Source organism: Vespula vulgaris, chromosome 5, assembly GCF_905475345.1.
Source record: "Vespula vulgaris chromosome 5, iyVesVulg1.1, whole genome shotgun sequence".
NCBI lineage: Eukaryota > Metazoa > Arthropoda > Insecta > Hymenoptera > Vespidae > Vespula > Vespula vulgaris.
In genome coordinates this window covers 3,433,370-3,455,000 of record NC_066590.1, presented here as the reverse complement: position 1 = coordinate 3,455,000, position 21,631 = coordinate 3,433,370, and the positions used below count along the sequence as shown (strand labels likewise).

Here is a 21,631-nt window from a genome sequence, read left to right as displayed (position 1 = left end):
AGAAAATTATCGCGTCTTACCTTGTGTGACCATCTTCAGTTAAACTATGCTTACGCACATATACACACACGTGAGCGCACGCACACACACATATATCTATAATTGAAACAGAACAGGTATTAGGATGTAAGTCATTAATCTGTAAAAAAAAAAAAAGAAAAAAAAAATTTATGCGAACGCCATCAGCATCGTTTGCAAAGCAGCAAAGCAAAGGGAAAAGAAGCTTATCGCGTTGGCACTAGCTACCGCGAGATAACGATTTCTTCGAGCGTGCTGAAGCCAAAGGATAGATAGATAGAAAGAGAGAGAGAGAGAGATAGAAAGATAGATAGATAAAGAGAGAGAGAAAGAGAGAAAGAGAGAAAAAAACGCGAATGAAAAGGAGAGCCGGACCGGGAGAGAAGCGCAGTCCTCTCTTCGTAGAATAATCCAAAGATTCTTCTTCTCAGGCTGATACGACTCTCGAATTTTAATAAAGGTCTTTGCCTGATTTTAAATTCTATTCTGAAGATCCTTTTTTCAAAAGAAGAAAATAAATCTGTATAGCTTTTGACCTCGAAGTAATAACAAAAGATGTATTTAGTTGAAGGTCCTTTTTAGTTAAGTTAAAAGTAAAAATAAAAAAAAAGAAAGAGAAAGAAAATAAAGAATAGAAACTCGCTCGAAACGTTTAAGAAGAATAAAAGACGAAAAATATGAAGAATTGACGAGTCATTAGATCGAAGAAGCGTTACCATTGAATTCACTACGAAACGCAACGAAAGACGAAAATTGTTTTGCGAATAGTTTCACGGGAGTTGGGATATAATATTGCGGAAAATGGGAACGCAACGGTGAAACTTTAGCTGGAATTCGGACATGCACCTTTCCGTGCAATTAACCGTCTTTCCTGAACGAGCGAATGCGCGTAAACCGACTCCGTCGAGCGGTTTCCCTCGGCTTGCTCGCTTAATTAATTACACCGTGGAATTGAAAATTGCCTCGCGCCTCGTTCGCCCGAGGGTAAAACGTGAGAGAGCAACACTCGCGCGGATAACGAGAATCTGTTTACGGAAAGGTGCCCGCAGGAGTTCCCGCACCGTGGAACCTTTTCTATCAAAAATGCCGCCGTTTGATGGAAGGCGAAGGATAGAAGCGAACGATGAAATAAATCGAAAGAGAAAGGATCCTCGGTGTATAGTTACTGTTCGCACTTGTGCATGTTTGCGCGCGTGTATGTTTGTATGTGTACTATGCTCACCCGTTAACATAGCCACCACCTGCGCTAGAACCATAATAATTGTCCTGACGTTCCTGATTAACGTTACAGATCACAGGGTATTTTGTGCGCCGTCGGACTCGTGGCAAAGGGCCAATTCGCTCTGATTATGGCAGGTGGAATATCAGCTGTTATTACCAGCCGTTGTACCTTTCCTCGCTCGTACATTTCTCTTTCTTCGACTTGTGTCCACCTTTCGTTAAATATTAGAACAAAAAAGAGAGAAAGAGAGAGAGAGAGAACATAACACTTATCGAGAATGATAATATGAAGGTTCTATCCGAGTTTCGATAAATCCATCCTAAATATCGATTCTTTCGTTCTTCACTCTAACTCACTTAACACGCTCTCAAGCATAAGAGTTCCTCTTCCTTTGAGAGGAATTTCGAAAGCACCACTCGAAGAACCTAAAAGAATCTAAAAATACACGACAAAACGCTACCTGACGCTACCTATCTCGTGCCCTGCGGACTTGGTCCTAGGACTTAAAGGAATCTAACGATGTACACGTAAATCGGCCAATTTATCCAGCCAATTTTCGAAATCACCTTCGAGAGCCGAGAAAACGAGAGAGGCAACGGCAAGCAAGCACAAGCGCAACGACCAATTTCCGGTGGTCTCGAGATCCTAGACTAAAAAGAAAAAAAGAGAAAGCAAAAAAAGAAAACAAAGAAGAAGAAAAAAGAAAAAGGATTCACGTTCAACCTTGGTTGGTTAATAAACGTGGCGGGATTTTATTTTCGAATAAGAAAGGAATTTTATTTTCAAATGGAATAATATATCTCGATTATCTCTCGGCTCGTGATCGAATCGTTATAACAGGATCGTGAAAATCGTAGGGACAGGTGGATATGCCGGCCGTCTCGAGAAACGAACTTTGTGCACTGACACTTCGAGACTGAGCCTTCGAACTTCCGACTTCTAATAAGGGAACCGTGTGCACCTCATCGCGCCTCGCCGCGTTCCTTAATTACCACGTCTACGAGTTCCAAGTCCGGACTTCGGTATCCTAATACCCCGCCATTACGCGATTAGATTGCACTTTGATCCCACCGCAATACTATCCGAACCGTCGTCTTATATACGAGGCTATTGGTGAAGGTAAAGGAAAAGGATTGTGATTTAAAACGGGGACTCTCCTTAAATCTAGAAGAATTTCGACGATAATAACGATTATTATAATAGACTTTATTACAATAGATTCGCCTTATCGTATTAGAATTTATTATAATAAGCCCGAATGATCTAACGTCCATAACACCATCGTGTCTCTCTTTCTGTAAAAAAAAAAAAAAGAAATAAATAAATAAATAAAAAAGAAAGAAAAAGGAAAAAAAAAGTAAAATAGAAAAAAAAGAAAATTTCTCCACCGATATTTCCCGAAGATCTCTTCCTCCGAACAATTGTAATCTTTGACAATTAAAATCAAGTAAAAATGAAATAAAATATTTTTTTCCGTAAGGTTAAGAACGTACCGATGTTAAAGTAGCGAGACCAAAGATTGATTCGCAGAGATATAGCAAAGTTAGATGGAAAAGGGGAATAGGTACGGAGAGGTCAAAGGAGGACGAGATGGAAGCGAAAAGGTGCTTTCAATGTAGTAACAGCAATACTGGTGGTAGTAGCAGTAGTAGTAGTAGTAGTCGAAAGTGCTAGTAGTGGTAGTAGTAAAACTGGTAGTAGTAGTATTGGAAGAAGAAGAAGAAGAAGAAGAAGAAGAAGAAGAAGAAGAAGAAGAAGAAGAAGAAGAAGAAGAAGAAGAAGTAGAAGAAGAAGAAGAAGAAGAAGAGGGGTGCAAAGTGGCGCTGCCGTGGGCGCCGTGAAGCAGTAATCACTGTAGCTGGAGGAAAGCTGAAGGCTGATCCGAAGGAGGAGAGTACGAAGGGAAGCAGAGAAACGAGAGAAGCGTCAGAGTGGAGTAGGAAAGAAAATAGAGGGAGGGAGATGGTGAACGCGTCATGGTGAAGAGGGTGGAAAAAGAGAAGGGTGGTTGGCAAGAGAGGAAAAGAGAGGACTGAGGGTTCGAGAAGCAAGAGGGAAGGTCTCATCAGACGCGTCAGTCGCCTCTGGCGCCGCGTTTCCACCATCTCTCCTTCGTCTTTTCTTCCTTCTCAAGCTCCTACCATTTCATTCTCTCTCTTTCTCTCTCTCTCTCTCTCTCTCTCTCTCTCTCTCTCTCTCCTTCTTTTTCTCGCGCTCTCTCGCTCTTTCTCACAGACATATACACAATCGCACCATCTCGTTCGATTCCATCTCGCTCTAGACTCGCTTCAGCTCTTTCGAAAAAGGACCAACGTTCCTTGTTCTGACCGTACGATTCTTTTAACTTTGCAAGATACGTAACTTACGTTTTTTCTTCCCCCCTCTTTCCTTACTTCGTCCATGAGATAACTCGTTAACCATTGCAATCGTTTGCGTTTCGAAGAAAAAAAATAATGAAAACAGAAAAAATCGATATGTACCCGCTGAAATATTAATGACGTATAAAAAAAAAGAAAAGAAAAAAGAAAGAGAAGGAAAAAAAGAAAAAGAGAAAAGATGCCCATTGCCATTGATTTTTATTACATACTTAAAAATTCCAATGGAATTTCGAAGGAAAGAAATTAATCACGGACTAATCGCGAATTTGTCTCGCCTCTTGACGTCGTTATAAGGATAACATCGTGAAAACGTGATCGCCTGGCAGGTAGACCTTCGATGAAACTTTTCAGAGGTTGGAGAACGAGTAGAAGGAGGAGCTAGAGATAAGAAACGAGATAACTAACTCGTCGTTTAATTGAGCTGATTTAAGTTAGTTCGTGAAAGAAAAAGAAAGAGAGAGAGAGAGAGAGAGAAAGAAATGGTGCGTTTAACACGATAAACTTCTTGCAACATTAAAATTTACGTTTTTTTCAAAGATCTTATTTATTTTTCATTTCTCATACATGCTTTCATTCATAAAAAGCTTATGTTGTCGAATACTCGAAAAGAAAGAAAAAGAATGATATTAAAAACGGTAACAAAGTAGAAATTCAGTGATCGATGACTATCGAGAGAGAAAGAAAAATAAAAGAAAAGAGAGAGAGAGAGAGAGAAAGAAAGAAAAAGAGTCATGTGACTTCAAACGAATTCTCTCATCCAAAAAAGAAAATAAATGTTCTTAATGATTAAACAAGCCAATGGTATTAAAAGCGTGTCGTTGAGAGTCTCTATTTGCTACGTCGAATTTACCGTTCGTATTAAACGTAGGGTTAACTTTGAGAGGGTGTGTGTGTGTGTGTGTGTGTGCTCTCGCGCGCATCTGGCTTTCAACGAAGACTCCGAGCGTCAGACGTTTGTACTATGGCAATTAATTAAGCGTGTATCTTTGCAGGCACGATTCGAGTAATTTATTCGAGCGTGCACGATACATACATATACATCGTCCATACATACATACATACATACGGGCACACGCATATATATGATGTAAAGAAAGAAAGTTGCGATAGAGAGAAACAGAAAGAGAGAGAAAGAAGGAGATGTAGAGATGTGGAGTCGCGTTTCGAGGTCTCACTCACTCGCGAAGTCCGACCCTTTTCAACCCTCCTCCTCTTCTCTCTAAGCCAGCCTCCCTCTCTCGTTCCTACCCTACTACACCCCTCGATCTCTCTCTCTCTCTCTCTCTTTCTCTCTCTCTCTTTCTCTCTCCTACTGCTTTACAGCAGTTTAACCACCTGTTACGCCGAGACACGCGCCGAACTTCCGCGCTTTTCTTTTTCGCGAAACACGCGAGTTTCTGCCACCCTCGATGCGGTCTGCCACCTCTCTCTCTCTCTCTATCTTTCTCTCTCTCTCTCTCTCTCTCTCTCTCTCTCTTACTCCTTCATTTCGCGACCCCGTACGTCTCTAGTCTTTCTCTTTCTCTTTCTTTCTCTCTCTCTTTTTCTCTGAAATTTTTTCTCACACCTCGAGCCTCCTTTTTTTTTCTCTTCCTTCGCTTAACTGGACAAGAGTAAAATCGTGCGAGTTAGACGGTCAACTTTTCTTTTTCTAATTCGTTTCTTATTATAATGGTAATAAAAAAAGAATTTGTGTCGTCGTTCGATTATCATCGTTCGATCGTAAGCGTTAATTTCACGTTGTTTTGTATACTCGAAAATTGTAATTTCTTATATAAAAATTATGGGTTCGTTGTATACGCACACATACGCGCGTATGTACGTACATATATATATATTATATATATAAATATGTCACCATTTTGATGTATCTTCTTCTAACGCTACTTATCGAAGATTGTGAAAATTATCGTAGGATCGTAGCTAAGTGAAATGAAAAAATAAATCTAACTTAACCTTCCTGATAATATTTCGATAATATCATGGACATTACGAATACGAACGATTCGACGAATGAAAATCCTGCGGAACCGAAAACGGACGTTTTGACTGTCGCTGAAGGTGGACTGCCAGAGAGTCCGGAAATTGTCGCAGACTCCACATTGAAATCATCTGAAGGTTCTATCAGCTACAGTGATGTAATATTAAAGGCAAGAACGATAAACGAGGACGACGAAAATATTGTCTCTCTCGATTATATGTATATGTACATACAAAGCGCTAAAATAAACAAATAACGAGTGACATTATCGTATTACTACGAACACGTTGGCTTCGTGTTTCTTTCGTTCGTACCTTCGTAGATGTAATCACCTTTTGCGTAACTTTTGCCAGACGAGAAAGGCTAGACGAAATAAATAACGTATGGTATCTAAGTATACATTTTTTCAGAGGATGAACCGACCACGGAAGAAACGGAAAACACGGTCTCCCTGACGCAAGAGGAAGAAGAAAAACACGAAGTACATTTTGCAGTAGAACACACGAGTATCACTTATGAAGCAGAAGAAGGTATATAGTATATCGATACGTTTTGATAACGATATTTTATAGATTACGATATCATAAATCTACATTTAACTCGATATTATATTACACGAATATAAAAATAATTTTTCATGAGAATCAATATCCATCATATCCATACTACTCGAAGAATACTTTAACGCAAGTTTTATCCTCTACTTACCTCGATTATTGACGGAAGAGATAATCATAGAATATCGAGACAAATTCACTCAGACTTTCTTCAAAGCAATGACGAAATTGTCGGATCGTCGTTTCGTCCAAATAATAAACATGCAAGTCGATCACGAGGATCCTACTTTGATATTTTACTGTCCTTCGTATGAATTATTAACGAGTTTTCATGAAAACGAAAAAAACATGGATGATCAAGTCGAGTTTCTAATGAGAGATTCAAACTGAATCGTGAGAAATCAATTGCAACTTATATTATACTATTCGTTTAACCTATATAGTTTAAAAGAAAAATTTGTATATGTATATATACATACATATATATACACGCACGCCCCACCTCTCCCCCATACATACGTATACTTACACATATGTATATAATATAATAAATATATTATATAAAAATCTGCACGTAACTTGATAAACAGCACAATGCTGCTATCTGGAGGATCGAATGAAAACTACTTGGCGATGTAACCACAACGGATAACGATATTTCACAGAATCTCCATTTTATTATAATACTCAACCTAATATGTGCATGCATTAATCTAGAATATAATATTATATTAATTTATGATAAAAATATGTTATTCTGTTATCAGTAGGAACGTACCTCTGATTACGTAGACACCTATGCTAGAAAAACGCCATTTCCTTGTACTCTCTCTCTCTCTCTCTCTCTCTCTCTCTCTCTCTCTCTCTCTCTCTCTCTCTCTCTCTCTCTCTCTCTCTCTCTCTCTCTCTCTCTCTCTCTCTCTCTCTCTCTCTCTCTCTCTCTCTCTCTCTCTCTCTGTCTTTCTCTCTCTCGTATGTGAATCTATTCTTTATTGATTTCAAACAACAAATCAAATGGTACAGCGTATGCGAATGAAACGATTAACTTTGCTTTTCATTAATTTAATAACCCATATCAGCAATAAGCAATCGAAGAGTTTATTTATGTATTTTTATTATTTCCTCTTCGTAATACGAGTGTTACTAAATTAATGATACTTTTGCGAGAACAGGAAACAGGCCATCTTTTTTTTCTTTGCTAATGAATATATATATATATATATATTTATATATATATATACATATACATTTATATGTGTATATATATATATAATTTGATTCTTTTTTTTTACACATATGGGTATCGGATTTATTAAATATTAATTAATACGATATATCATAATACAATATGGTTGTGCATTGCAGTTTCATAGAAAACGGTATTCTTCGTAGCTTAAATAACGAGTCGCGTAGTTTCTCCTTGATATATGTATACGATCCGATGTGATGCTGGAACGTTTAATCATTGGATTCTACCAGACCCGATCATCCAGTCACTAGAACGGAGTTTCAGAAATCACTGCCAATCCTTTCTTACCGTCTTCTTCGGGTTGTCCTTGAAACTACGAGCGGCTGCGCACGAATACGTGCTTAGGGTGAATACGCTTTACGGTTTAGCAATGGCAGTGAATACTATCGGCTCTCGCTCTAGTAATTTGAAATATCAGTTTCTCTCTCTCTCTCTCTCTTTCTCTCTCTCTTTCTCTCTCTCTCTTTCTCTCTCAGATACATACATACACACAAACAGATACATGAACACATTCATACTATATATTTTCCACACTCATACATTCTCTATTTCTCTTGATTTCCCCTCTGATCTCCTCTCTTTCTTCTTACTCGATTCTCAGTCTCTCGCGCACAGTTCATAGCTTCTTGTACCAAAAGAGATAATGTTCTCCCTCGCTGACTTGTAGATCATCGACACCTGAAAAAGAGAAATGATTGATCAGTACCAGTTCTCTGGGAAATGTATAAAAAATAGTAAACAAGGGTAGCTTCAATTTGTCGATATCCATAACATAATAATGATCCAATTATAACATCGATCAAGTATCACCTCCAGGTGCAACCAATTGATTTCCAGGTGGCGAGGAAGGATCCGGTGGTGTTGGCAGTCGATAGAGCAACCAATAATGATAAGACATAGGTTCTTCTTTATAACCAGCCAACGTATGAACATAGTGTCCATTTGGCCATTCCGATGCAGCAAATTGAAAATGTGGTGACATCTCAGCGGCTAAAAGCATCACGCCATAGAAGGTTTCGTTTTTCGGTGCGGATACCGTTAGATTGTACGTTTCGTTGACGTTACTTCCGACCCAAAGTGTATATGAAACGTTCACCATGATTGGTATCGAAGTACCAGTTATAATAGTATCCGTATTACTGGTGTTACTTCCGGTTGTCGTTGCTGCTAACGTCTCACTGTGATTCTCCAAGGTCGCCACATCTGCAACTCATAGTTTTAACGGGACATATCTTAATTGCTCGTCAAAGATGATGTTTATGTTTCAAGATTTTCAAATTATATTTTAATAATAATTAAGACATTTGCTAATTTCAAGATTAAGTCAGTGACACGATGAATAGCAAAGGAAAGATTTACTGTTGCTCGTGGTAAGTCTAGGTGGTGAACTATCCGTCAGACCCTGTCCACAATCGAGAGCACGAATACTAGCAAGACCACGTGGTGAAACGCCAAGAAGAGCCTCGGCTGTAGCACGAATGTCTCCACCGAATGAACCATCCGGACGTTGTTGACTCATCAACCATGTTAAGGCCGCTGATCTGTTCCAATTGTCCCCAGGTTCGTTCTCGACTTCTTCTAAAGCTTGCATAACCAATGCTGTCGTGTGAAGGTCACCGAAGCTACCGTCTAATCTTTGCTGTTGAGCCAAACCGATCGAAGGTTTTCGAACGAAGTGATGCAAATTTCTATGTCTATGATCTTGAACGATACACCTCAGTGCTAATATCACCATTGCCACGGTATCTAAAAGCAAGTATATCATCGTCATTTTATAAATATTCATTTTATGTCCCATTAGAAATCATAAGTTCAATGTTTGTTAACTAACCAACGTTATGATCCTGTGCAGCATTGGCAATGTCCAACAAACGACGTATTTGTCGTTTACGTACGTGAGCTTGAGCACTACACGCAGCTAAAGTTGTAAGTGCGAATTCGTAATCGGTCGGAGGCTCGTGATGTTGCAAAGTTCCGATCAAATCGTGTCCATGGAATTGTCTTGGATCCATGCACATAGCATTCAAGGCCAAAGTATAACGAGCCAGACGAACCGGAGAAAATCCAACTTCCCTATGTCTGAAGAAGATCGAAGCGTAATAGAAAGGATATCAGAACGGTGTATCGAATATTTCTAACATAACAAAAAAGAAATCATGTTAACTCTTTTACGATGTACCTCCAAAGCAAGAGAACTATCTCCAATTCCATTTCCTTTGAACTAAGTTGCAATTCTAATGGGGCAGGTGGTGCCACGTTATCGTTACGCGATAGATTACCCAAACGAAGGACCAAAATCACCCTGTGAGTATCGTTACCCCATCCAGCATCTTTGTCTCGCTGACTCCATAGCCAAGAAGTAGCGCGTTCCAAGATTATCTCTGCTTCTGCATCCGTAGAAGGTGTTTCCGTATCCGATGGAGTAAGTTCCGTATTACTTCCTAAATATGAAAGAATGATCTTTGTAACGACGATAAATCATAAAGATATCTTTATGAGGTTTACCGTGACAAGGAACGAAGATGCACAAGAAGGCGAGGAAAAGAATCACAGCTGCCATGCTAGCTCTACCCCACATTATCCTTTAACGATGGTTATTACAAGTTTATCGATATCGCCTGTGTAAGAACGAACAAACATGATATTAGTTTGCAAAATAAAAATAATAATAATAATAATAATAATAATTCAAATATTAAATCATATTTATTAAATTTTAATTTAATTTTTTAGATTTACCAAATGGTTCAAAGGTAAACGTATTATCTAAGTAATCGAACGATCGGTCCAGTAGATCTAATCTAATCTAATCTAATCGGATCGGATGATCGAAAACAACACATCGTTCTTCCAGGAAACATTTTAATAAAACCGTATCATAGATATACACGTGTAGGAGAGACAGAAAGAGATAGAGAGAGGACACGCGTCCACAATCGAGAGCACGATTGTTCCAAGGTTCGTTCGCTTAAGCCTACTCTAAACGATGTTTGAGCTTTGGTACATAAACTTCGTACACATACACGTAACAACGATAAATCGCGTCTGCCGGATAGCACAGCAAGTGGAACACGAGACACGTCGAGCGTCGGTTCGTCCATGGAACATGGGACCGAGCACGATATTGCGTAGGATCGATATCATGGCGCCTGTCGCCCTCCGAGTCAACGTGCACACACACTTACATGCACACATACACACATATATATATCTACTCGGTCGCACACAGCAACGATGCACACAGCAATGCGCGCTCAGAAACACACAGCTTGGTAACCGTAGCCAGGTATATATGCTTTTCCTCTCTCTCTCTCTCTCTCTCTTTTCTCTTGTCTACTCTATCTACCCTATCTACCCTTATCTCTCTCTCTCTCTCTCTCTCTCATTCTCTTTTGCTACGCTTTATTGTCTGTACCTAGCATACCTTGCATCCTCCATTGTGCTCACGAGATCGCGCGCTACCATTCTGCGCTATCGAACTTCACAGTTAGCTATGTTGCATCGGTGTTAGTCAGGGTATTAACCGAATATGTCTTTTCCCCGTGCTTATAACTCTACACGGTAGAATATAGGATGATTCCAAGCGCTTCTTCTTTTGCTTCTTTTTTCCTTTCATTTTTTTTCCTTCGCTTTATTTTTTTTTTCTTTTTTTTCCTACGTCTACTACCCCAGGCTGCTTCAATGAATACAGCGGTGAAAAAAAAAAGAAAAAAAAAGGGGAAGGCAAACGCACGAGTGACTTTTCGCAGCTACCCGCGATAAGTTAATGATCGGTGCTACTAACCGTGAACTCTTTAAGGGACTTTCAATAGCTCTCGCTTTACCCTTAACTCACAGACCGGAGAAAGTCCTTTTTTTTCGGTCGTTCACTCTTCTATTATATAGTATACATATATATCTGTGTATATCTATATATACATATGTATCTATCTCTTTAACTGTGTAGATATTATTAAAATTCGAAGAATTCCATCTCGTGAATTTTTAATCCGACAACGTGCTTCTTGCCCCTTTGTACATAATAAAGTAGGAAGACATAGAAAAAGTGGAATAGCAATAGTTAGATCGTTCGATAATACAAAGTTTCCTACGTTTTCTATGTACCTTGTAGAAAGTTTTTTTAAAACTTATATACGGAAATATACTGGTATTCTCCCTATAATCGTTCGAACGATAAGAATTTCAAAGAATAATTAATTGTTCTTATTTCCCTTTTTGTTATATTTTACCTTGTACTATAAATCCGAATAAAGATATTCTATTTTTTCCATAATCAATCGTAGAATATATTACGAGATACATTATATATTGTTCAATTTGAAATAAAATAAATTCTATGACATGATTTTATATCATTAAAGTCGTAAAGAGACGAAGACCATCGAGATAACAAGCGCGGTGTCCGCTAGTAGTAACGATCGAATTTTGTCAGACCCTTGGAGCACTCACAAGTGTTAAGTAGTCAAGTTTGAGACGAGTACGACCCTTCGTAAAAGATAACGGGAGAGAAATTTCTCTAACGAAATTAATCTACAGTCACTCTACTCTTCTATAATTATTTCAGTAGACGTCATCGATCGAAATAAACGATCAATTTTTTCTTTTTTCAGAAAGATTCCTTGTATTAATTTGATATTGTATTTTCTCTTTTTAAATTGTATATTATTTTATTAATACGTTACCACGTGCGATACTCGAAGAATGATTTATTATATTCTCTCTTTTATACTTTGCGTTTCCTTAATATAAATTCTTTTGAAAGTATAATAAAGGATAATCAAAGAAAGTAGCTATAATAAGAATAATATAAATATAAACGAATTTTCACGTCATCCTAATCAAACTTTACAACCGCTCTCGTTTTAGCAATTGTGTTCGAAAAAATTGATCGAATTTTAACAAACAGCGCGTGATTCAAAATGAATCGATATTCGCGTTACCTTGAACTTCCATAATAGATTCTTTCGTTGATTGAAACTCTGAGAAGATTCTCCAAAAGATATTCGTCTTGGACATTTATAAATAAATCTCCTGACTTTTACTCTCGCATCGAGATTTCATCGATATAATACATCTATACATATCTCGCTGAGAAATGTAAAGCTTATGCAGTACGGTCAAGTTTAATCGATAGAAGGAAGAACCGATTGATTTCTCATAGGTAATGACGAAATGAGAAAATCGAACGGAACGATTAAAAAAGGCGAAGAAAGAAAACAGAAAGGAGAAATAAAGATGAATCAATTATACAAAGTCCAAATCAATTTTTAACGTTCGATTTATCAAAATGTTGCATTATTTCGATCGAAATAAATAAATAAATAAGTAAGTAAATAAATAAATTAAAAAAAAAAAAACAAAGGAAAGAAGAAAAAATTGCTGATTAATCAAACTAAACCATTTCATCGTTTCTACACCCGTTCGTTCATAATCGTATATATTCTTTGCTTACCGTTCGAGAAATACCGTAGCTGATGACCCCTCAACTTCTTTTGCACGATGTAATATGATCTCTTCTCTCGATCGTATGAAGGGAGAGAGAGAGAAAGAGGGAGAAAGAGAAAAAAAAGGATAGAAAATTAATCGTTTGATCGGTATGGCGGCTTTGTAAAAATCAACCGAATCGTTCCAACGGTAATATCGACGAGGACGACGACGAGGAGAACGCGACGACTACGGCTACCACTAGCACGATGCGCCTGTCTCGTGAATGCGCAATGCAGAGCAAAGCCAGGAACGAAGAGCTGCGCGCCGTGAGGGGCCTCGAAGAACGGCTCTTTAACTACCACCACCACCACTAGTGCCACCACCACCACCACCACCACTACCACCCACTACCACCACTACCACTATCAGCATCACCACTACTACCATCATATTTCCTCGCCCTTTCCCTACCTCTTACCCTTCCTCTCTCTTTCGCTACTTCGACTCTCGAGGCATACATACACTTACATTTATACATATAGACATATATATACATATACGTGTACAGAATTATACATTCGCACGTGCGAACGCAATACTCCTACCTCTCTCCTTCACTCCTACCCCTTTATCCTCCTTTCGGCAACACTCTCTTTCGCGCAGCGACACCCCCCGATGAGAGAATGAGAGAGAGAGAGAGAGGAGAGAGAGAGAGCAGTCAATCCTCTACAGCCGGACTATCGTGTCTATGTATATATATATATATATGTAATATGTATATCTAGTACCTATATATAGGGTGAGAGCCATGTAACGTGAACAATTGAAAGTTTCTTTGCATTGAAAATTTACGGTATTGGTAGACTTTGGAAGTTTCTTTCTTCAGCTCGTATATAACATATACATGCATATATATATATATATATATATATATATATATATATATATATACACACACACATATGTATGTGTATATATATACAGGGTGGAACATCCACTAATTGAAAATATCTTATTTTAAAATATCCATTATTTTGTTAATTGGATTTTTTGATTGGACTTTAGTATGTGTTTTTGTTTTGATTTTTTAAGATAAAATATAGAAAGTTAACGTAATCGATTTTCACGAACAAAAAATTTTACATATATTTGAAGAACTAAAGTTAGTAATATTGTACAGTTCACCCTGTATATACATATCCATTTCTATCTATTTTTCCAGCCATCTTCGTCACGCTCGTTCTCTTTTTCTCTTTCTGTTGACTATCCCTTCCTACTTCACCCCCTTCAGTCCTCGAAACTCAGGCCTCTACTCAACCGACCTATCCTCCCTCGACGAGCTTTCTCTTTTTTCTGTCTCTCTCTTTCTCTTTTCGATTTTCTTTTTTCTTTTTTCCTTTTTCTTTTTTTTTATTTTACTCCACGGATTTTCCCTGCCACCGAGTCTACCGAGGGAGCGTCGCTTCTTTTTTTTTGTTTTCCCGACTTTCACCCACCCTCTCTGTCTACCAACACGCCACCTCACCAGCCACCCTCCTTCGTCTCTCTTTCTGAATCAGCCAGCTTAGAATCTCCCAGTGAATCAGCGTGAGACTAAAGTTCCCTTCACCTCTCTGCACTCTTCCTTCCTTCCTTCCTTCCTTCCCTTTCTTTACCTCTTGTTTCCTAGCTAGTATCTCTCGAATCGACGACAAGCCACGTTTTGCCAACGACTCGTTCTAAAACTTCATGGCGACCGTACTTTTAAAGAAAAAATATTCATTATTTGACGAATTAATACCGATACAAAATTTAGAAACTTTATCAGCTCTAATCGCTTTATATATACAGAGTAACGTCGTCATAAAAATGTTAGATAATTTCCTTCGATAGATTAATAAAAATACATGAATGATTATCAAAGTTAAACTCACATATTGATAATAACGAATTTTTTTTCATAAAATCTTTATCAATAAAGTTGTATACTCTACATTAATATATTCTACTATTGGTAATATTTGTAACTATGTATAATAATTCTAATGTATTATCAACGATTAAAAGTGGGAAGTTAAATCTAAATATTATTGTACGCCATGTATATTTCTTTTAGAATAAAACTTAACATCAGAAGGATATATGTATCAAATCGATATATCGCATCATTTATATGAACAAGTTATGACGAAAAATATGGTTTTTATATGAAAGAAAGAAAAAAAGAACGGACTAATTCGTTGAAATTATAATTAATGGTTACGACAAATTTTAGAAAAAAGAATTTTGAAGTGGAAGAAAAACGCATTGAGGAATAAAAGTTATTATTTCTCTTTTTCTCTGACATATAACCCTATAAAGTCATATTAGATTTAATATGTTGCAACATAATCGTTCTTCTTAGTAATATGAAACAATTCTGGATAAACACCGGTAACTTCTTTCGCTTCTATTGGCGCATGATCTTCGCTATAAGTTGGTTCATACTTCTTACAATTATTCTAATCATGTACAATTCCTCAGTACGTTTGATTTTTAACCCATCGAAAATCTTATATAGTTCATCTATGTAAATAAAGAGAGAAAACATTGTTTATTTTATTGGGTGACACTATAAATATTTCTTTAAATTTATTGTGTCATCCTTTTTCAGGAGATCAGATGTTTATTCGTGATACTATTAATGGCAGGATATTGGGTGACCGAGGCTATTCCGGTACCCATTACTTCTATGATACCGGTCGTTCTCTTTCCAATCTTTGGAATAATGAACACAACCGAGACTGTGAATTGCTACATGAATGATCCCATAATAGTTTTCATGGGTGGCTTGATCCTTGCTTTCGCAACGGAACATTGCAACCTGCATATGAGAATCGCTCTTATAGTCATGAAAATAGTTGGTTGTAGCCACTCGAAGCTTCTAGGAGGTCTCTGTACCGTAACCACTTTTATATCTATGTGGATCGCAAATGCTGCAGCCACAGCAATGATGGTGCCCATTGTCTTTGCCGTTCTCTACGAATTGGAAAGGGTTCTTTTTATAATTATATTATTCTCCTCGATGTGGTATCATCGAAATAACTCGAAATTATTATTATTATTATTATTATTATTATTATTATTATTATTATTATTATTATTATTACGAATTAACGAAGTTTTTCGACGGTTCCGCAAATCAAAATATTTTTATATTTCTTGTGAACATATTTTTTTATAATTATTATTCTCTGTTTTTACTCTTGTCACAGCAAGGACTAGGAAAAGTATTTCATGTTATCATAGATCCAAATGAACCCGATGCTGATCCGTACGTAAAAACCAAAATGAATTTCTATTCGTTCTTTCTCTCCCACCCTCTCCCTCTCTCTTGTAGAATCTTAAAAACGAACGGTTGCTTTGAGTACTCGACTAAATGAAATTCTTTTTCAGAGAATTGAAGCCAACGAACGTGACGAAAGCTTATTTCTTGGCGGCAGCATACGCGTCGACGTTCGGGGGCACTGGAACTTTAGTCGGTACACCAACGAATCTCGTCTTCAAAGGCATCTATGAATACACCTTTCCCGAAGCAGATCCAATCACTTTCGGGAATTGGATCGCAGCTTGCTTTCCTCAAATGGCCATTAACACCTTCATTTTGTGGATCCATCTTCGAATAGCTTATCTCGGTTTCTTAAGACCAAAGAGCAAAGATGCCGAAGCTGCAAAGATCGGTCCAGAAGGAGAGAAAATAGCTAATCAAGTGAACTTTTCTTAAATTCAAATAAAATCGAATCGTTCCTCATCGAGAGAAAGAAAGAAAGAAAGAGAGAGAGAGAGAGAGAGAGATCATTTCCGAATCACATTTTTTTATAATCTTCATGATTGTTTCATGGAATATGAACAATGCAATATTCAGGCATAAGATAATAAATAATGTGGTATTCTTAGGTGATAATAGAGAAGCTGAAAGAAATAGGTCCTATGTCGTTCCACGAGACCATTGTATCGATACTCTTTTTAACATGTATATTTCTCTGGATATTCAGAGCTCCCGGATTTATCATAGGCTGGGCAGAACTTATCACGGACGTGTAAGAAATTTGTTTTTAATAGATCATAAAATTTCTTCTAAAATTGATTTGATCTAATAGGGAGATTAAGGATTCAACACCTGTTATGCTCATTTGCTTGCTGATGCTTTACATCCCTAGGGATCCCGATTTTATATACTCTTGGAGTCGAGATCGTAAGCTAATACATATATCATACTAATTACACATACCATGTATTAAAATGCAATGAAATAGTTTTGTTTAAATAGCTGAGAAGAGACCATGGGGTCCTTCCGAAGGTTTAATAACTTGGAACATGATTCAACGAAAGATGCCGTGGAGATTGATTTTTCTACTCGGTGGTGGATTTGCTATCTCCAAGGGCAGCAATAAATCTTGTCTGGCGATGAAAATAGGTCATTTGTTGTTACCGTTAAAACATTTACATCCTATATCGCTATTATGTATCGTTTTGTTATTCATTGGTACTCTAACGGAAATAACGTCGAACGTAGGCACTGCAAATATCGTTATACCAATAGTAGCACACATGGTGAATTTCATTAGACTTTTAACTATAAGATAATACTTGGAAAAATCAATTATAACGTTAACGAAACAATACCGAACCGATAATACATGTTATTGTTGCAGTCTACTGCGATGAAGGTACATCCTCTTTATCTGATGGTGCCATCGACAATAATGTGCTCCTATGGATTTCGATTACCAGTCAGCACTCCACCAAACGCAATTGTATCGATCGCGGCTCACATACGAACGCCAATGTTAATCGTCGGTGGCTTTCTTCCTGCAATATATACCTTACTCATACAAATAGTCACCTTTCCACTTTTGGGAACCTTGGTTTTCGGTACCGACAAATTCCCAGAATGGGCAGAAAAAAAAGTAGCGTTATCTTCCGACGAACATTGCAATTAATTTCATTCATCTTGCATTCGTAATCCATAGACAGTATTGATATATCAAAAATTTTAATATAAAATTGAATATAATACAATTTTTCTTAAAATTTGTATCGTTGAAGATCGTGTGTGTGTGTGTGTGTGTCAATTAGATTTCAAAAAGATTTCTTTTTGTTCTTTCTTTCCTTTTCTTTTTCTTCTTCTTCTTATTTGACTGAAGGATGAAAGTCAAACTTCGAAACGGCAAAGATGGTAGATATAAGTTGACTGAAGTACTAGAGGTATTTCGGACAATGAAAAGAGCGTAATCAGTAATGCCGCAGGCACTGCTCCCTGTCTTGCTTGAAGAGACGTCATTAAGGTCGAACCGAATTCTTCCATCGTCGTCTTCTCCCGTCGAATAGAAAGAAACGCGACCTTATCTGAGCCCTTTTCAAGATTCTAGGCCGACTATATTTAGATATTTGAACTTAGAATGCATAGCACGTACTGACTAATGAAAATTCCTTCGAATAAATTCATTAAGGCTGTTCATCACCACTGGTTTTATAATGGCTTATACCGGCAATGAATCCAAAAGTACTTTTTGACCGATTTTGACGAACAAGGTATTATTTTAAAGATGAATTATTTTAAACGAAAAGATAGCTTTACGGATTTTGAAAAAGCTTCATTTTTATTGAAAACGATCTTGTTAAAAAATACTGTGTTTTCGAGAAGAGATAATAAATGAATTTATATTATATATTTTGTATTACTTTAATAAAAATCACGCATGATACGTTTTTCAGAACCCATAGGGTCCAGGCCGAATCGGATCAAATATAGATAGGCCGGCCAAACGGGACAGATATAAATATGGAAAACTGAAAAATAAGAGCCTACTAAAACTAAATTTTAAGTCGCACTAAGCTGATAGATTATATGTAAGAGAAATAGAACTTACATGGTCCCTTATCGCACTTATAGTTCATATTTTTGTTATATATACGATACAACTGAAGTTACCAATGCTTCGAACAAAAAGTGGTCAATAACTTTAAGCAAATAAAAAAGAATAAATAAATAAAAAACAATAGATGCGAAATGTATATAAATCAATATGAATTTAGCAGTACAAATACATAGGAATAAAGTATACAAAAATTTATTATCTTAACGAAAAAAGTTGTTCATCGGTCTCTTAAAGAGTTGATTTCTAGTACTGAAGCAAATCTTGTAAAAAAAAAAAATGGCTGACGAAGATACAGAAAGGTAAGTAAAAGAAATGAATCGAACTAAGGATAATAAGATAAAAATCTTTAACCGTTTCTTATCGATATAAAGACGAGAAAAAGTTAATTATGGAAGATTAACACTCATCTTCTTGGGAACCTATTGGAAAATATTGTTTGCCATTCTCTGGCCTCTACTTCTATTACCACCTTTAATAATTTATAATTATATGGTATTCTGTTAATGCAAATACATGACATATATGAAAATTCATATAAAAAATTGATATATTATTTAAATATTATTTCATCCACAGGAAGTTAGATGTGCTTTCGTTGTATTGATAATGGCTGGATATTGGATAACAGAAGTATTTCCCATGGCAATCACCTCACTAATACCTATTGTACTTTTCCCCTGTTTTGGTATACTTAATACAGCCGAAACATGTTCCTGTTACATGAACGATACGATAATGGTCTTCATAGGTGGCTTAATACTCGCCGTAGCCATCGAACATTGCAACCTGCATCTTAGGATTGCCCTTGGAGTTATGAAAATAGTCGGTTGTAGTCATAGTCGACTACTTGCTAGTCTTTGCGTAGTCACCACCTTTATATCCATGTGGGTTTCAAACACAGCCGCGACGGCTATGATGTTACCGATTATCTTCGCTGTTCTTAGAGAATTAGAGGAGGTCTGTGACTTCTTGATCTTACCAATGGTATATATATTGGTAAATTTATTATCGTTGATACTACTTCTCAGGCTGGATTTGGTAGGATGTTCGTAGAAGTGACTGACTTAAGAGGTGACCATGAATCGTAAGAATCCTCGCTTAACTTTCTAAAAACTTTTTCCTTATTCCCTTCTACATATATATATTTTTCTTTATACAGTACAATAAAACCAACAAAGATCACTATGAGCTATCTTCTAATAACCGCATATTCTGCTACTTTTGGTGGAACGGGAACTCTCGTTGGTACCGGAACAAATCTTACATTCAAAGGAATTTATGAGAGTACCTTCCCTATGACCGATGGAATCAATTTCACCGCTTGGATGATAGCTTCGTTTCCACAAATGGTCCTTAATTCTTTTTGCACCTGGCTCTACGTCCGAATAGCTTTTTTGGGATATTTAAGACCAAAGAGTAAAGATGCCTTGGCAGCTACAATAGGCAAAGAAGGCGAAATAATTGCAAACAATGTAAATCCGATTATATTGATCAGATAACGATGATATTAACTTATTTCCATAAAACATAATATTCGTAGGTCGTAAAGGAGCGATATTCAAATCTAGGTCCCATCTCGTTTCACGAAATAGGCGTTGCTTTACTGTTTATAATGTGTATTTTCTTATGGATATTTAGAAAACCTGGTTTCATCATTGGATGGTCCGAATATATAACAGATATGTATGTATTAAATAATATCCAATCATTTATGTTTGTCTATTAATCGATTATCTTCACAGAGAAGTAAAGGATTCGACACCAGTTATATTTGCTTCAATTCTTATGTTCTTCATACCAAAATATCCTGCTTTTATTCATTCCTGGAGCAAAGATCGTAAATATGATTCAAATTATTAAAAAAATATATAGTTTTATATGTTGCATAATCAATTGTGTATCACGTAGCTACAAAAAGACCAATCAAATCATCGGAAGGCTTGATAACTTGGAAAGTCATTGAAAGTAAAATGCCATGGAGCTTAATGTTTCTACTAGGTGGTGGCTTTGCAATTTCGAAAGGAAGTGTTCATTCTTCCTTAGCCAGACTAATCGGTCAATCTCTTACACCACTTAAAACTTTACCACCTATTATTATAATGGCATGCATCTGTTTTTTCGTGGGTATGATTACAGAATTTACATCGAACGTGGGTATCGCCAATATAACATTGCCAGTTATTGCTCAAATGGTATAGTATTATCTTAAATTTCATTTCTCATCTTTGTATTACATTAATTTTTATATTTATAGAGTATAGCCATGGAATTACATCCTATGTATTTAATGGTACCAGCTACGTTAATGTGCTCATTTTCATTTCGTCTACCAGTTGGTACCCCACCAAATGCTCTCATAACAGTCGCAGGTCATATTCCAACTAAATGGTTGATGCTCGCAGGATGTGTACCTTCTCTTTACAGTTTATTAATACAAGTACTTTTATTCCCAATATGGGGCGTCTATATATACGATATTTACGAATTTCCTGATTGGGCTAGGCAACCACAAGAAGAAGAGAATTGATTATTTTACATATTAGTAATAAATATGAACATACGTACGCGTGCATACGAAGATTATGTTCATGTAAATCAGTTTCTGAACATCAATAAATACAACGTATTAATTTGTTTAAAATTACATTTATATTACAATGATACATGATTCTTCTAAGTACTTTTGTACAATGCATGTTCATTTTTAAATTGAAGATCTTAATTAAGTGTAGAGATTTACAAAGTAGTTTTAAGGAATTAGATACTATATTAAAAATCAGCATATATATATATATATATATATATATATATATATGTTGATTTAATAATTAATAATATTTAAAGGATCGATATACAAAAAAAATACCAGAATTTTGTTGATTAAAATTATGCATTGTGC

General features: G+C 36.6%; 3 protein-coding genes across 6 annotated transcripts; 2 read left to right on the top strand and 1 right to left on the bottom strand.

Annotated features, from left to right (window-relative positions):
* Window positions 1-6,982: 6,982 nt before the first annotated feature.
* On the bottom strand, window positions 6,983-13,154 carry LOC127063905 (uncharacterized protein CG3556). 4 transcript variants are annotated; one of them, XM_050994209.1, is made up of 7 exons: window positions 12,858-13,154; window positions 9,911-10,023; window positions 9,585-9,846; window positions 9,237-9,484; window positions 8,765-9,151; window positions 8,216-8,614; window positions 6,983-8,083 (listed from the first exon to the last, which is right to left on the bottom strand). In XM_050994209.1, the coding sequence occupies exons 2-7, from the start codon at window positions 9,981-9,983 to the stop codon at window positions 8,022-8,024; spliced, it is 1,431 nt and encodes a 476-aa protein (XP_050850166.1). In that variant the 5' UTR covers window positions 9,984-10,023; window positions 12,858-13,154; the 3' UTR covers window positions 6,983-8,021. The 4 variants fall into 4 exon arrangements, with proteins under 4 accessions (XP_050850166.1, XP_050850169.1, XP_050850168.1 ...); XM_050994212.1 differs by having other exon boundaries at window positions 8,216-8,608; XM_050994211.1 differs by lacking the exon at window positions 12,858-13,154 and adding an exon at window positions 10,429-11,038.
* A 2,065-nt stretch (window positions 13,155-15,219) lies between these two features.
* LOC127063869 (protein I'm not dead yet-like) lies at window positions 15,220-18,105 on the top strand. The gene is made up of 8 exons (XM_050994136.1): window positions 15,220-15,333; window positions 15,465-15,893; window positions 16,066-16,124; window positions 16,247-16,559; window positions 16,748-16,890; window positions 16,951-17,045; window positions 17,121-17,404; window positions 17,506-18,105. Exons 1-8 carry the CDS (start codon window positions 15,220-15,222, stop codon window positions 17,791-17,793), a joined length of 1,725 nt encoding a protein of 574 aa, XP_050850093.1. The 3' UTR covers window positions 17,794-18,105.
* A 903-nt stretch (window positions 18,106-19,008) lies between these two features.
* Window positions 19,009-21,259, top strand: LOC127063868 (protein I'm not dead yet-like). The gene is made up of 8 exons (XM_050994135.1): window positions 19,009-19,031; window positions 19,104-19,224; window positions 19,309-19,781; window positions 19,892-20,204; window positions 20,273-20,415; window positions 20,475-20,569; window positions 20,641-20,924; window positions 20,987-21,259. The coding sequence occupies exons 1-8, from the start codon at window positions 19,009-19,011 to the stop codon at window positions 21,257-21,259; spliced, it is 1,725 nt and encodes a 574-aa protein (XP_050850092.1).
* Window positions 21,260-21,631: the final 372 nt, after the last annotated feature.